This window comes from Electrophorus electricus, chromosome 4 (assembly GCF_041902795.1).
Source record: "Electrophorus electricus isolate QZ-2024a chromosome 4, ASM4190279v1, whole genome shotgun sequence".
Taxonomy (NCBI): domain Eukaryota; kingdom Metazoa; phylum Chordata; class Actinopteri; order Gymnotiformes; family Gymnotidae; genus Electrophorus; species Electrophorus electricus.
The window spans coordinates 34,557,531-34,573,101 of NC_137500.1; the positions used below are offsets into that span (position 1 = coordinate 34,557,531).

At 39.2% G+C, this 15,571-nt stretch overlaps 3 protein-coding genes across 5 annotated transcripts; all 3 read left to right on the forward strand.

The window, feature by feature from the left end:
- The first annotated feature begins 59 nt into the window (after window positions 1–59).
- Window positions 60–8,009, forward strand: si:ch211-140m22.7 (ATP synthase peripheral stalk subunit F6, mitochondrial). 2 transcript variants are annotated; one of them, XM_035523561.2, is made up of 6 exons: window positions 60–413; window positions 699–759; window positions 1,138–1,234; window positions 6,766–6,829; window positions 7,184–7,308; window positions 7,911–8,009. In XM_035523561.2, exons 2-6 carry the CDS (start codon window positions 715–717, stop codon window positions 7,940–7,942), a joined length of 363 nt encoding a protein of 120 aa, XP_035379454.2. In that variant the 5' UTR covers window positions 60–413; window positions 699–714; the 3' UTR covers window positions 7,943–8,009. The 2 variants fall into 2 exon arrangements, with proteins under 2 accessions (XP_035379454.2, XP_035379455.2); XM_035523562.2 differs by lacking the exon at window positions 60–413 and adding an exon at window positions 457–573.
- Window positions 3,777–6,759, forward strand: LOC145657572 (uncharacterized). The gene has a single exon (XM_081713465.1). The coding sequence runs from the start codon at window positions 3,893–3,895 to the stop codon at window positions 5,246–5,248; it is 1,356 nt and encodes a 451-aa protein (XP_081569591.1). The 5' UTR covers window positions 3,777–3,892; the 3' UTR covers window positions 5,249–6,759.
- A 369-nt stretch (window positions 8,010–8,378) lies between the features above and the next one.
- On the forward strand, window positions 8,379–15,293 carry ndufv3 (NADH:ubiquinone oxidoreductase subunit V3). Of its 2 annotated transcripts, none has more exons than XM_027030841.3 (4): window positions 8,379–8,535; window positions 9,758–9,869; window positions 11,105–12,073; window positions 14,878–15,293. In XM_027030841.3, the coding sequence occupies exons 1-4, from the start codon at window positions 8,491–8,493 to the stop codon at window positions 15,036–15,038; spliced, it is 1,287 nt and encodes a 428-aa protein (XP_026886642.3). In that variant the 5' UTR covers window positions 8,379–8,490; the 3' UTR covers window positions 15,039–15,293. The 2 variants fall into 2 exon arrangements, with proteins under 2 accessions (XP_026886642.3, XP_026886644.3); XM_027030843.3 differs by having other exon boundaries at window positions 9,758–9,863.
- Window positions 15,294–15,571: the final 278 nt, after the last annotated feature.

A 15,571-nucleotide genomic window follows, 5' to 3' on the forward strand; every position in this document is an offset into this window, starting at 1 on the left:
ACTTGTAGCGCTCGAACATACCCGAGTCCCGAACATTATGATAATTAGCCTATCACTAGCGCAAAGATTATCATGCGTTTTATTGTTTATAAAGAAATTTGCAAAGATTGTAAAAACGTTCATTAATAATCAGTACTGATGAGTTTTGTGATTAATTTCCGCCTGTTTTAGCAAAGAAGCAGGAGAGGGGGCGTTCCTCTGTCCCGCTGACGGAGGCGTGTGTGTGTGTGTGCGCGCGTGTGTGTTTTGCGCGTGTGTGTGTGGAACAACATTGCTTGCGCGTTTGGAGCCTCTCTCCTTTGGGAGGATTATGTGTACTTGTCACCTGGCTGTTTTGCTGTTTGCAGTCTTTGTCCAAATTTGACGTACCCTCTCCTCGTTTTGGGAGACCTTCCTTAGTTTTGCTGAAGGCAGTAAGTTTCGAGCTGCTACTGACGATCACACTGCCGGTAGTGAATGTACGATCAGCTGTAGGACAGGATCGTATGCAATATTGAATATTTAAATATATAAACTTTACTTGTTGCTTTTGGGCGGTTCTCTGTATGGAGGATAGGTGTGACCTGTGGTCGAGTACGTCTGCTCTATAAGTGGGATAATATATAATATTTTAGCTGAAAAAGATCCTAATTTTATAAACATCCAAGTTTTGCCATGTTAAAATTTGCACATTTTATTTGTCGTTTGCGTTGGAATAGATTTTAAACCCCAAAGATGGCAGCCTCCTTGCTCAGAACAGGACGACTTAGATCATTAAAGGTAACAGATCGTCAATTTTAACTTGTTTTATGTGAAACTAGTGTGTTTGTAAAAGGCGTTATAGCGCATTATAGCTGCTAACAAATGCACCCCGCTTGACTTGGAAAATCTGACAAAATAATCATATGCAGCGCAGAAATGTGCTGTGTGTAATAGCAGTTATAATGATGCATATATTCATATGCATTCAGGCAAATTTATTTTATGGTATTGTGGTTTGTCAAATTTATTTTGGTATCCTAAAGTGGGTCTTGCATTAAAAACGTCTGTATTTCTTGTGCAGTTCGTCTGATAGATACATTCTTGCAAATTCTTGCACAGCAGTAGTTTAACCTCCGACTTTCCAATTACTTACAGAGTGAGTTTGCTTTTCATTAGGCCCTGAGCGTGGAGAACTGCACAGCACTAAGAGCTTCAGCAGTCACTTTCAGTTCAAACTCTGGGGATGGCAAGAAGTCCAAAAAGTCCAGCAAAGGCAAGTGCCAGGATCCAAAAAGTTTTTTGTTTGCTTGTTGTTGGTTCGTGGTTGGCGTGGTATTTTTTGATTGCAGGTATTATAAGAAAAATGTTCAGCTCATAGCTCGTGTTCAAAGAGTGGTACCTGCGATTATAACTGGCAGATTATATTAAATGTTATATTATAATTATAACTGGTACAAATAACATATGTAGAGGTATTGTCTCAACATCTGTAATAGTTATCTTTGGATAAGTTCCATTGCTTCAAGTTAAAAGATAAATTCACTGAATTGGGTTACTGTGTGATAAAAACATATATACTGCTTAAATCCAACCAGCTAATTTTGAGTTGCACAAGATTTGACTTGATTGAATTAAGTTAAAATAAACATGCTGTACAGTAAGGCTCCTCAGCTACCCTGCAATATTTTCCACCACAGCACACCTGAGCCAACTTAGAAAGGGCTGGATGAACCACAGTAGAAGACTAAAAATGCTGGTTCTTGCAGAGTGATGGAGCTTATAGAACCCTGGTGTGTACAGAGCACTGGAGCTTATAGACCTCAGTGTGTACAGAGCACCAGTGCTTATAGAACCCTGGTGTGTACAGATCACTGGAGCTTATAGAACCCTGGTGTGTACAGAGCATTGGAGCTTATAGAACGCTGGAGAAAGAATCCATGATGGAAATAAGAACCATCAAAAAAATTAACCTCTGTATAGGTTTTAAAATCCTCTGTACTGACTGTACAACTCTAATACCAATTTACATTTTCCTCAGATGACACATAACCCAGTCACTTAAATATTCAGTTTGTTATGTTAGAAAACAGAAAAAGGGGTGTTTCCTCTGTCCAGGTGATGGAAATATGTTTTTCGCACAACAGTGCATGGGTGTTTCGAGCATTCTTGATTACTATGCAATTTTCTAATGAATAGATCTTTCATATTTGAATTTTCAAATGGAAGTTCTTATGGCAGATGACCTTTGAACCTTTGAGGGGTATGTTTTTAAACAGGTTCCACACAGGTAACCTTTATTAAGAAGGCAGGCATTAAACAACAGGATGTGTATGCTGAGCGTAATGTAAGCAGTTGGGCTGTGCATTATGGACACAAACACTAGGCTGAGATTTACATTTACACATATTGTAATTACAATATGCCTTGAAATGTATTACATTGTGTACCCCTCATGCGAGAGTACCAATTTACAATTTTGACCAAAATTATTATTAGCAAAAGTAGTTTTATATTTATTATAATATATTAGCAGCCTATGTATTATTCATTGAGAGTAATTAAAAGATTCTAATGATTGTTAAAATGATATTGGCCCAATTTAAGAATTTCAGCAGATAATTACAAGTTTCTACAATTGCCGGCTACAATTAGAGGAATGCATTAATAATCAATCTGTTGTTTTAACTTAGTCAAGTGCAGCTTGTAGGTATAAAAGGCTGTGCAGCACAGGAGCCACCTACACACTGTCATACTTGGAAGTAAAGTAAGAAATAAGACACTCAGTTGCTGTGCATGATTATTGTGCACTGACCAACAGTCCAGAGTGAATGCTGTTCTGTGTATACCCACCTGCAATATGGTTTTTAAAGGCTCTTTCAATAATGTTCAAAATCCCAAACCCAATTTATAAATAGCCCCAGCAGTTTTATCCTAATGTCCAGAAATTTTAGTGCAGACCTACATAAAACATTCATATGGACATTTGCAAGATGGTCATAAATCACAATAAGAAATTCTGTCATTTGTTTGTGGGCTTGTTTGCCTACTAATTTGGTATTACAAAGGAAAGATATGCTATAACAATGAAAAATGCTATATTGTGCTGCTCCAACAACCGTAATATTGTACATATTTTGGCACTTCCTGCTCTGACTTTAAGCTACATTATCTGATCATTTCAAAGGTCATTTGCCTGAAAAGACTTCTCTGTCTCACTTTAGCTAGCAAGAATAGGTCTCAGTCATCAACACTGCATATATTTACAGAATAAAAGCATTTTGGCTCTTTAAGTAGGCCTGGAGATGGCAGGATGAATAAGTTACATGGCTAGAAATTAAGCAACTTTTCTGATACTTTTGTGATTTTTTTTGATTGACTAAGTTTAGCCATTGCTATTTGCTGGTGCCGCACTCAGTCTCGTGAAGGCTACTAATCACTTTCAGTCACCATTCCAGAATGCACTAAGCATCCATACTCCATTACTCCTCTTTCATAATAAACCCTCTTGGCTAGTGCAAATATGTACTAACACTTGGAATGTTATTCTGAAAACTATACTGGCCATACTGGATAAGTTGCTTGCATCCTGTAGTTTCCAGTGGCTGAATTGGGTCAGACAATGTAAGATGTGAATAAAATAATAATAATTCTGTATATTAATTTCCCTTCCATCACAGCAAGGTTTACTGCAAAAACATACATTGATATAGAAAATATTGTGCAACATAAATCCTTTGTGGAATTGCCCAAGGAGTACGCTGGAGCTGCACATGCTGCTGCCGTCACTCCTGCAGAAGCCAAGCCTGCTACTGCCATCCATGGACCTGTGTCTGTAGATGCTAAGCCAGTTGAGTCAGCAGTGGGACAGTTTCCATCTGTGGCTGAAGCTGTTATAGTCCCCATACCTGAGATTGACTTCCATGATGCTGCGATGCATGCTGCAGTATCTGCTACCCCTGTAGTTAATGTTGCATCTGTTGTTGAAGTCTCTAGCATTGCACCTGTCATTGAAGCTTCTCTCACAGCTGAAGCCATTCCTGTAGCAACCAAAGCTGCCACACTTTTTACAGAAGTAGCAGACGATGCACCGATGGCTGAAACCACGCGGTTTGTTAAAGCTGTACCAGAAGTTGCATCCTCTGTGGCTAAAGCTGCCCGTGCTGCTGTTAGCGAATCTGATGGCATTGTATCTGAAGCTGCTCCCACCATTGGACCCGTTCCTGATCCTGAAACCACGACCATAGCCAAAGCTGCTTCAGAAGTCACCTCCACTGATACTGAAGCTTCAACTCTTACTGAAACTGCTGCTTCCATTGCTGAAGCTGATACCACTGCTGCTGACACTGTTTCTCTGGTTGCTGAAGTGGCCGAAACTACCAAAGGTCTTGCAAAAGAGGCCACACAGACTGTGGAAGCAACTGCACCTGAGCCTGAAGATGTTGCCCCTGCCGTTGAAGCTGTTGCCTCAGATGTCCCAGCTGTAGAAGCATTGACACCTGCACCGGAGCCTTTGGCAGAATCGGCTCCTGAAGCTTTTGCAGAACCACCCCCTGAAGTTTCTGCAGAACCAGTCCCTGAAGCTTCTGTGGAACCAGTCCCTACAGCTTCTGTGGAACCAGTCCCTGAAGCTTCTGTGGAACCAGCCCCCAAAGCTTCTGTGGAACCAGCCCACAAAGCTTCTGTGGAACCGCCCCCTGAAGCTTCTGCGGAACCGCCCCACGAAGCTTCTGTGGAACCAGCCCATGAAGCTTCTGCGGAACCGCCCCACAAAGCTTCTGCAGAACTAGCTCCTGAAACTTCTGCAAAACCAGACCTTGAAGCAGCCCCTACAGATGTTGCCCCAGAAGTTAGAACTGAAACTGCCCCTGTACAACTTGCCTCTGAAGCTACAATTGAAGTGCCACTTGACCAAGAGCCTGAAGCTGCTCCAGCTGCAGAGGCTGCCATTGAAGCCGTCATAGTAGCTGCTGCTGAAACAGTAGCTGAAGTCATTGCTGAAGCTGTCCCTACTGAAGCTGTTGCTGAGGTAATGGAAGCAGTTGTGGAAGCTGTATCTGAAGTTATTGGACAGGCAGGTCAGGATGAAGCTACTGAAGGGGTTGTGTCAGAAACATCCCCTGCAGAGGAATTAATAGACCTTGCCGTGATCACAGATGCTGCAGAAGTTCCTATTGAAGTTGTGGAAACGCCTGAGGGTATATATAACAGCTTCCTTCTTCACCCCTTCTCGATCTATTGGGATTTTCTAAAATGTTGTCTTTTTTTCCCTTCTTTTTTCCTCTCCTAGTTTGTTTTTCTAAATATAAATAGTAGGGTTTCACAATTTTGTTTAGCTTGTCATAACATTGTTTTCATTTGCATATAAATGACATATAACATTCCTTAGGGATTTTTTTACTTGCTTTTAATTACTGCTACCATATTTCTCATCACAGCAGCCATGCAGACTCAATTGGTTTGTGCTCACAATTTAAACTATAACATGGACACAAGACCCTGAGTTTGTCCCTGAGTTCAGAGGTCATAAATTAAATAAAGCTATACAACATATGGGAGTCCAAAAATGGATTTATAGCGCAATGTATTTGAGATTTTCCCAACAGTGTGAGGTGCGTCTGTCCTTGTCCTGGCTTGACTCAACAGTGCCCCCTTTGCCGTCCCAGTCACATGCTCCTCTTCACTGTTCACTCACTTCTGTTGGATCTGTAGTGTGCACTCTTCTGTTCTCTGCTGTAGTTTTATGTACTTCTTTTAGTCCGCTGGATCCCACTGGTTTGTGGACGGCGTTATATGGCCCTCAGTACTCTTCGCGCTCGCCTGCAGTCTCTTCCTTTCCGTGTTTGGGCCTGGGCTCTTTTTCTACTCTGCTGCGTGGCTTTCGTTTCCCCACCTTTGCGTCCGCTCTCCAGTGTTGCTTCTCTTTTAAAACTAATGTTCAAATGATGGTTATGGTTACACTGATGACACCCTTTGTTGTGTCTTATCAAAGTACAGCACGTAGTCTTATCTTGAGATGAATGCTACAGTCTGAGTATGATATTAAAGGTGTTTGTTTTTATGTTTTTGGGTTGTTTGTTTGTTTCTTTTTGGATATGACGTCATACTCTTCCCCTTTCTTCTTTTCACTCTCTCTCAATAACTCTGTGTTGCAGCCTGACTCTTCTTCTCCGGGCATTGCATGTTCTCAATAACCAGTAATTTAACATCTCTTCCTCTGTATGGGGGTGTGTATGGAGAAATATGAACATACAAATGTGTGCAGTTTCTCCCCCTCCTTTGCAAATGTGACGATCCTTACTCGCAGCAGGTCTACGGGTGCACTTGTGTGGCTGTGTGTGAAATGCAGATTATGTTCAATTGAAACAGGTGGGAAAGAAAAAATGTAACTGCAAAGCAATAATTGAATATGACAGCTTGTGTGAAATCGAGATTACATTGCTAAGGTGACCGGTGTTTGCTGTTCTCAAGCTACTTTGCACTTTTGTTGTTAGTACTGTTATTGTTTTTAGTGTAGGCGTCTCTTATGTTTACAGAATTAATTGGCCATGATTCTCCAAAAGCTCCACAACGTGAAAATCATTGCAAGGTGTTTGATGATTAATCTACTCATGTTTCCTAACAGTTTAGATGTGCAGCCTTTGGGGATTTAGGCACTAGGTCCTTACTGTGTCCTTTGGCTCTCTAGAAAGTTCTTTGGGGTGTCTAGATTTGTTTAATCCTTTTTGAAACATGTTTGAAATGTAAGAGAAGGATCTTGAAACCATCTATGAATGAATCATATCTGGTTTTCTCTTTCACTGCCAGCTGGCCTGGATCCTATTCAGAAACTCTTCTTGAATGCAATCCGTGATTACTCCTTAAAGAGCAAGTACGCTTTATGTCAATACACACACACACACACACACACACACACACACACACACACACACACACACACACACACACACACACACACACACACACACACACACACACACACAGAGACAGACAGACAGACAGACAGACAGACACAGACAGAGTCTCTCTCACTCACTCTTTTACTCTTTTCTCTTAGGTGGTGACAGTTTACATAAATACTTCATTTTACTCACTTTACATTATCGTAAATGTTTAAAAAATAATGTAATAATTGACCCTTTCCTTTTTTGTTTGATATTGACTTTTGGACAATGGACAAAAGGTCAGTTTGGGTATCTCTAATTATTTCCTCTTGTACTATCAGGGCTACTGGTGGCATAGTTGATGCAGGTCCTCAGTACCACAAGTCACTGGCTGATGAAATCGCCAAACTGCAGCGGTTATATGGAGGTGGTGACCTGACTTGCTTCCCAGAGTTTGAATATCCTCGTGAGTAATCAGTGACTATTCTAAAGAGCATTCTAAACCTTTTATAGATATATATATATAATGTTGAACATTTCAATGTAATTTAGTGTAGTGTTAATTATGTTGCTTATATTTATTTGTGTAAACATTTGATGACAATAAATATGTAGACATTTTTATATATTAAAAACAAAAGATGCAGAGCTAGGAAATGTAATGCAGCTTCTACTCCAAAAAACAAACAAACAAATAAATATTGGCAACCACTACAATTTTCTTTACATTTATTCTTAAATGTGTATCTGCATTTAATGCCCAGTTACATTCTACTCATTGGGTCTACCTTAGGTAAAAGTACCAAATTGTCAGTAGCTTTGTTCAGTTTTGTAAAAATTTAATTTACAATATCTAGAGATAATAAAGTATGCAGGGTCTTTAACACTCATATTATCTTAATACTTCATATATGGTCAAAATGCACTGACAGAGGACCCAGTTAAATAGAGGACATAAAAGTACAAAGTGAGAACATACAGGAGAACATAAAACCTAAATGAGCTTTATTAGCAAGTCCAGTATCTCTAAAGCAAGGCTTTGACTACAACTATTTTTGTGTATTGCAGAGCCCAAACCGGATGAAGTGTCTACCAAGTAAACAAACTGTTCCCAGTATCGTCCTAATGTGTGTTTTCAGAATAATAAACACTTTGTATTTTATCCCAGTCGGCCTCTTTTGTTTTAATGAGCTTTTTTAATCATTGGCTGGAATACAACTAGTATAAATATAAATATATTAATTGCACATTTATGGGAAGGCTCTTTCCTTAACTATGAAATAAGGTGTGCTTTTGTCCACTAATTGTTGGCAGTGAGGTGTGAAACGTTTGGAGAACAAAATAAAAAAATGCTCTGAAATAGTCATCTGATGTTGCAATTAAAGTTCCGTCCTTCCTTCCTTCCTTCATTTAGCCAGTTTGATAAAGAAACTCTTAAGCTGATAAACATAGATAACTGGGCGTATGGGAATCGTGAAGTAAGGTACAGTATGTCTCCATACTGTAAGCTACAGTAAGGCTTTTAACCGTTTGAACTCTAGGGGACGATATAGTCGCGCTTCTGCACACGTCTCTATTTCGCTGCCTGGAATATCGTATTTGAGCTTCAGTTTCTGTAGGTACGTCTTATACCAGCGACACTACAAACATGGCAACCTCCCTCTTTAGGCTAGGACGACTTGGGTCGCTCAAGGTAAAATGAACGGTTTATAATGTAACCAAGAGTTATTTAAAGAAACAATGTACAACGTCAGCTTCAGTCGCCCATTCCTCGGCTGATGTTTATCGTTAAACTTTGAATAGCTGTAGCTGTTAGCGGTAGACCTGTGTCCTTGTTAATAACCGCTTAACCAGACGCCCTCACTAGCTTCTCACTAGACTAACGAGATTGAACTCTTTCTACTTATTTTGAACAGTTAACTAGCTAGCGTTATGTTATCGCCAGCTAATTCCGAATGCTCACTAATAATAACATAGCTAGCTACCTAAATGACATTATTTAAACGTAACTCTAACAAGACTTAGCAACTCACGCTACTAAACAGCGCTACTTTAATGGTCGTGGAAATGTACCCATCCACCTGTGTCAGATTTAAGATGACATCCAATATGAAATGATTAGTGTGGCCAGTGTGGGTATTTTAGTGAGATTAATCTTCCTGTCTGTTTTTACATATATAAATGAGTTTTTTTAAAGACCTACTTCTCTTTATTATTGTTCTTGTAATAATAATAATAATAATAATAATAATAATAATTAAAAGGTAACTTTATATCCCAATGGGACTTTATTACTGTAAATGCATTGTTATTGGCCCAATGCAAATGTATGTATGTCAGTTAGCGTTATGTGTCGCACGTCCTTTTATATTACTTTGTTTTTGTGCTGGGCAAGTTAAATGCTGCCAAAAACAGGAAGTCATGCAGGTGTTGAAATAATCTTATATAATTATCAGCTGATGCTAACGAGAGGACCTCTGTTGCCCCACTGCTGCTAAATGGCAATAAATAATGTGGAAAAAACTATGCCTAAAACAGCAACAAACAGTGAAGCATTTGTAATGTTGCTTCTTCCATTGGAGGCCCTCTCATTTGGAGGTCTTCTGGGCTGCAATTATTCCTAGGGTTGTCACCTTTTCAATAAGACAAAACCAATTTCCATTATATTCACCACCTTGTATTTGACTTTTCCTTCTGATTTGATTGGACTAAAATTGACAGTGAGATGGAGAACTGAGGAGTGACAAATAAACAGACTAATATCATTGTGTTACTTGTTAACCCACCACCCAGACACTTGGACATAAAGCCTAAAAAAGGCTGTTTGTGTGAAAACAGTACAGGTAGCAACCTTAGGTATTCCACAGTCCTGATAGCCCCTAACCTGGAACTACGCCTTTCTGTCCTTTTTCCAGTGTCTCCAGCAGGGGAGCTGGGGCACTCTGAGGATGCCATTTACTGCAGCGTTCTGCATTAAAGCTGAGGACAAGAAGAAACCAGCAAAGAAAACAAAGGCTGCAAGTAAGAGTAAGCACATGCTTCTGTTCTCCTCAGAGCTCTGCTGCAGTTGAGTGTATTGACCATGATTTAAACAGGCTTTAAAACGTTTTTCATTTTGTCATGTACTTAATTCACTTATCTTGCACTTACATGGAATGTTTGGATGAGTGTGGGTATTGGTTTACAATTCTAGAGTGCATTTAAATAGTTGAATTACCTTTTAGTATAGAACAGAAGTGAAGTGAATATGGTGTACATGTCATGGAATGATACATTTGTCCATGATGTCCATTGATGACTTGTGCATTTTAATACTTGGCTTGAGCTGCTGTAAATAAATGCATGTAAGACATTTCATACATGGCAAATAGGAGTGTAACGGTACACAGATGTCACGGTTCAGTTCACAGCTCAGTTTGGACATCATTTGAGTTCTGCACAACAGGAAAAAACAACAAAAAACCCCAAATGCATAGGTCTAGGTTTCTGAACAGACAGTAATGTAATTAGAGTTTGTTCCACTTAGTGTTGTAAAGTCGTCATTCCCCAAGGTAGCTAGTATAGCCTAAGTACATGCATAAGTTACCAAAAGCTCACACACCATCCTCATGCACCACTCGCTGTCTTAATTCACTGGTAACCTGAAATATTTCCACATGGCTGATTTGAAAGACACAGGTGGGTCTTCTACTTTCCTGTGCTTAGCATGGCATATGGGCAATTTGCTAATGGTTTGCAGCTTAAGGTTTCAGATAGAACCCCGCTTCTGAAATGTATAACTGCATGCACCGAACCATAACATGCATACTATGACAGTCCGGGACGAATATGTGTCCCATTACTCCCCTAATATGTGGCTCCATTTATTTCAGAATCAAAGGCTACATGCTACACATCCAAAAATGTAATATATTAATGATATTTAGCTCCTTCCTAAACAGCATCTTTAGGTCACTGACCAAGACCAGCAACATTTCATTGCTTTATTAATACTGTTGACTTTTCAGGACCACATTACAAATGACTTTTTCATAAATGCTGTAATCAGTGCTGATACATTTTTAAAATGAAATGTAACTATCACTACAGTCTGGCTTCCACAGGGTTTGTTTTAAGTCAGATAATATCTGAAAGGTGAGTGATCAATTTTTGCTTTTGACATTGGTGTTGGCAGGGGTATTACTTCCAGGGTTCAAGGTTTCTTGGTTGCATTAAATCCTAAAAACAGTCTCACCCTGTTTATCCCTGTTACATTTTCTCAGCCTTAGAGGCCTCTGACGAGAGGGCTGCTCCACTAGCCTTCAAGACCACTGTTGCCTTCCCCACTAGACTTTCCACCCCAGGAATTGTGAATAAAGGTGTTGCCTTAGATGATCCTCTAGTGGCTACGCGTGCTGATGCTGCAGAAGCCCTGGGAGAGGCTGTGTTTACTAGCCAACCTGAATCATTTTCTCAAGCTACAGCTACTGCAAAAGGTTCTACTGGAGGAGAAGAGACGGTATCAAGTGCAGTCGGATCAGCAGCATCAAAGGATCAAGAAGCTACCTCCACCTCCTCTAGTGAATCAGATAGTGATTCTGATTCTGATTCTGATTCTGATGATGAGAAAACAGACACTACTGAAACTGTGGTCCAGCCTGAAGAAAAAGCAGGATTGGAGAAAATGCCAACAGCAACTAGCAAAGAGTCTCCTTCAGTGAAGACTACTGAAGCTGTCCATGAGCATGTGACTGCTGAGTCTGTCACAATGAAGAGGAAAGCACCTGAGGCATCTGCTAAAGGAGCATTGAAAATTACTAAGGCTTCCTTAGCTGCGGCCCACCAAGAGTCAGTTGATACTTCAGCAGCTATTGGGAAAAAAGAACCAGGTGTGCAGGTGAAGACTTCAGAAGTCAAAGCTGAACCTGTTCTAGAACCTTCCCAGGGCAGTGCTGCAATGAAAGAAACTCCAAAGGCTAGTACCAAAGTAACTGACCACCTGCCACAGACTGTCACTAAACGAAGCCCTGAAGCTAATCTTAAAGCCACACCAGACGTCCTCCCAGACTCTGCTAAAGCAGAGGTATCTGAAGCCAAAATCGAAGCAGCCCTGCAGACAGGAACTGTGGCTGAAGCTGTGGCTAAAGTCGGTACTGAAGCATCCCGCGCAGACGAGTTGATCGATTCTGCTCCCATAATTACTGACAAGGCACAAGCCCCAGCCGAGCCTGAAGCGGTAGCAGCACCTGAGGGTACACACCACATTATCTAAATCCTTTTCTCTCCTCTGTGGAGCCCTCCACCCACAGAGACGCACATTTCTTCTTAGCTTATATCTAGTAATAACCTGTAGAAGGTATTTCCATATTGAACTGAATGTCTGAATTGACACCACATTCTTCATATCAGCAGTCTCAAGCATGTCTGCACTCCAGGCTCTGGATGTTCAGGCAGTCCAATCTCTTTGCATGAATGCCTCCTTTATTCATCCTTTATTCAGTGCTTTTCCCTGCGCTATACACTTATCCTCTTATCATAATTGTGTTTAATGATACTTTGCTTTTGCCTGAATAAATCAATAACAATTCACTCAAAAATAGTGAATTGAAATCTCAATATATAAAGTCTCAATATATATTCTTGGCTGGGAACAAATCCTTTCAGTGCATCTCAGTAACACTCTATTCATACAGGCTATCACAGTTAACACTGTATGTACAAATGTTAAGCCACTTATGTCTGACAGTCCTTTTGCATTGTTGGCGCCGTTATTGGTGTTCTGTTGATTGTTATGGACCTTGAAAGGGCACAGAATAAACCAATATGTACACAAACTCCCAGCTATGTGAAAATAACTTAAAATGTAAAAGGACTGACTGTTCATGCACTTTCCACTTTCAAACTAAGGACACCTTTTGCAAATATTTAGTTTCCATTTCTTCCTTTTTTACACGATAAAGAGTTGTTTGCTGTATTAATTTTATATTTGTTGTGTTTATTTTGTTGTGTGTTTTTTTCAGGCTTTTTGTTTTTGTTTTTGTTTTGTTTTGGGTTTTTTTGTTTGTTGTTTTTAACATATTAATGTGATAATATTCATGTAAAAGCTTATTTTAGAGTAACCTTTACCACTTGTGGCTAAAAATGATTATCAATCAGTCTGTGTCAGACATCCCAAATGTCAGACATCCCAGATTGTTGGTGTTGGTGGGGGTTTCCTTCTCATTCTGCTTTAAAGCTGATTTTACCATTCCTCTTATATCTAACTATAAGCCTGTAAGCTAGGAATGATTGTAAATGTAGGCATTTATCCACTGAAGTCATATTTTCCCCAAACTTTGATTGAGCCCAAACTTTTTTTAACCAAATGTCTGAATGTTTCTGTGTAGATTTATACAGATTTATGAAGGAAACTATTCATCAGTCTATGCAACTTTACATTAGACGATTATATCGAATATAGTCTTCAATTTTAACATGAAAAACTAAACATCTGTTTTGGTAAAAAAAAAAAAAAAAAAAGCATGACCACCCAAAAGTATAATGATCAAAATGCTCATAGACAAACCTTTTTTTAATGAAACTGATTTAATGAAATTTAGTTTTCATGTATTAGAATCTGATTTGCATAAATTGCTGATTTGAGAACCAAATGGATAAACTCATTCTGTAAAGCCAAGGTGAGACAGGCTGGCAGTTCTACGTTGTCCAGACAGGAAGCTGTGGGCCATTCACACTCCTTTTAGTTTGATCTTAGAGACCATAGGGGGAAGTGTAATTGACAAAAGAAAGTGACTAAAGTAAAACAGTAAAACAATGCTGAGGTGTGAATATTCCAATGAAATGTTCCTTTCAAGTTGAGATGTAGTTAAAGGATGTGTTGAGCACCAGTGTAAGCCTGCTACACAAGATATATCCCCTGTTCCAAATGACTTTTGTATGTATTTGAATATTGTTTTTTATTATTATTACTATGTTATGTTTCTTGTCATTTGGAGCAGTTGTACCTGTAGTATGGAATAAGATGTGTGTGTGTATATATATATATATATATATATATATATATATATATATATATATATATATATATATATATATATATATATATATATATATATATACATACACACACAACCCACCCTTAACCTCCCGAGAACCCACCAAAAATTAAGGAGGTGGGGCAGAGAGGTTGTAACAAAAAAGAGCAAACATATACACGTAGTGTGTATGCAGAAATTCAAAGGCTTCAATTAGTGTTGACTAAATAGAGGAAGAGGGCCACATCTTTTAGCCAGTGTTCAAATGAAGGAGTGGAGGAAAATTTCCACTGGAATACAATAAGACTAAAAGGTTGCAGAATGCAGGCACAACAGCTTGTACAGTGGACACAGAAGTATTGTTAGGGGTTAGACCAACTAGAGCAACTTTGGGACAAGGTTTGATGTGTAAGTCTAAAGGAAAAGCAATTGAACATAGACTGCCAAAAGAGAGTTGGGGCAGGGCAAAACCAAAACATATGACTCAAGTTAACGGGCTCGATGCTGACTATCACAATTAATTAAATTTTTAGTAAGTTGTACTTTTGTCCAGTAGACTTGATTACCAGTTTTCAAATTGTGTTAAGCACAGATTGAAGAGCTATGAATGTGAAGTATAATCTTGTCCCACTCTTTGTTGTCAAGATTTAATTGTAAATCATGTTACCACTGTTGGAATAAGACGTTTATATGATACCTAGTGCAATGTGCATGGTTCTCTTTTCAGTATCCACAGGCTGTTTCCCCACAAGTCTCTCCATTCACTTCCTTTGATTTGTGTTCCTAATGCTTGATCTAATAATGCATTTAGCAAATGTGCAAATAGTTTTGCTGGTGCAGAAAGCCAATTGGTTGAGGTTTTTTGTCATGCTCCTGTTGCTGACCATTTTACCAAAATTGCATGTGTAGACAGTAATATTTTAAATAGTTAATTAGCACATTGGTGTAAAATTTGTATTATTTCTTTTTTTTTGTTCAGTCTGCATGATCTCAGTTTGCTCTCATCTGTCTATCTTCTTTAGAACCTGTCCCACCACCTGAGCCGGAGTCCTTCGACAACACCACCTACAAGAACCTTCAGCACCACAGTTATCACATGTTCACCTTCTCAGACATGGACGTGGAGTTGGCTAAGCACCGTTTACCTCAGCCCTCCACGGGAAGACCCTCACCCATGCACTGATCTGCCCCACAGGGTGTGTGACCTATTCTCTGCACACCCATTCCCTGCAGCTCTTGCTTGTGGTTGATGTGCTCGTTTTTTTGTTTTCTTTTGTTTTGTTTTTCATTTTCATTTTTAGCTACATTGCAACTTGGGAAAGGCTTGTAATTCTATTAAACTATATGGCTAAATTATATGAAATGATTTGGGTTTCTTTTTAATGCCCATATATCTTGGTGCTGTAACTGAGCAAAAATAAAATAATCTAAAAAAGAATTGGGTGGTTCTTGATCTACCCCCACCTCCTAAGAATGTGATCTGTTTGTTTCACTACAAGTAGTTCTGTACAGTAGCAAGTTTAGATTTCTTTAGCATCCTGTAGCCTTTACTTGGTTATACACAGCTAGAGGAAGCAATAAATGTATAGAATTTGTTGTCCACTTAATGCCGTAAGGGAATAACCTAGTTTTTTTCATCTCATCTTTGTCATTAGAAGTGCTTTCACAATGGTGCGAATGAAAAGGCTGCAGTAAATATATGGACAAGTCCAAGAA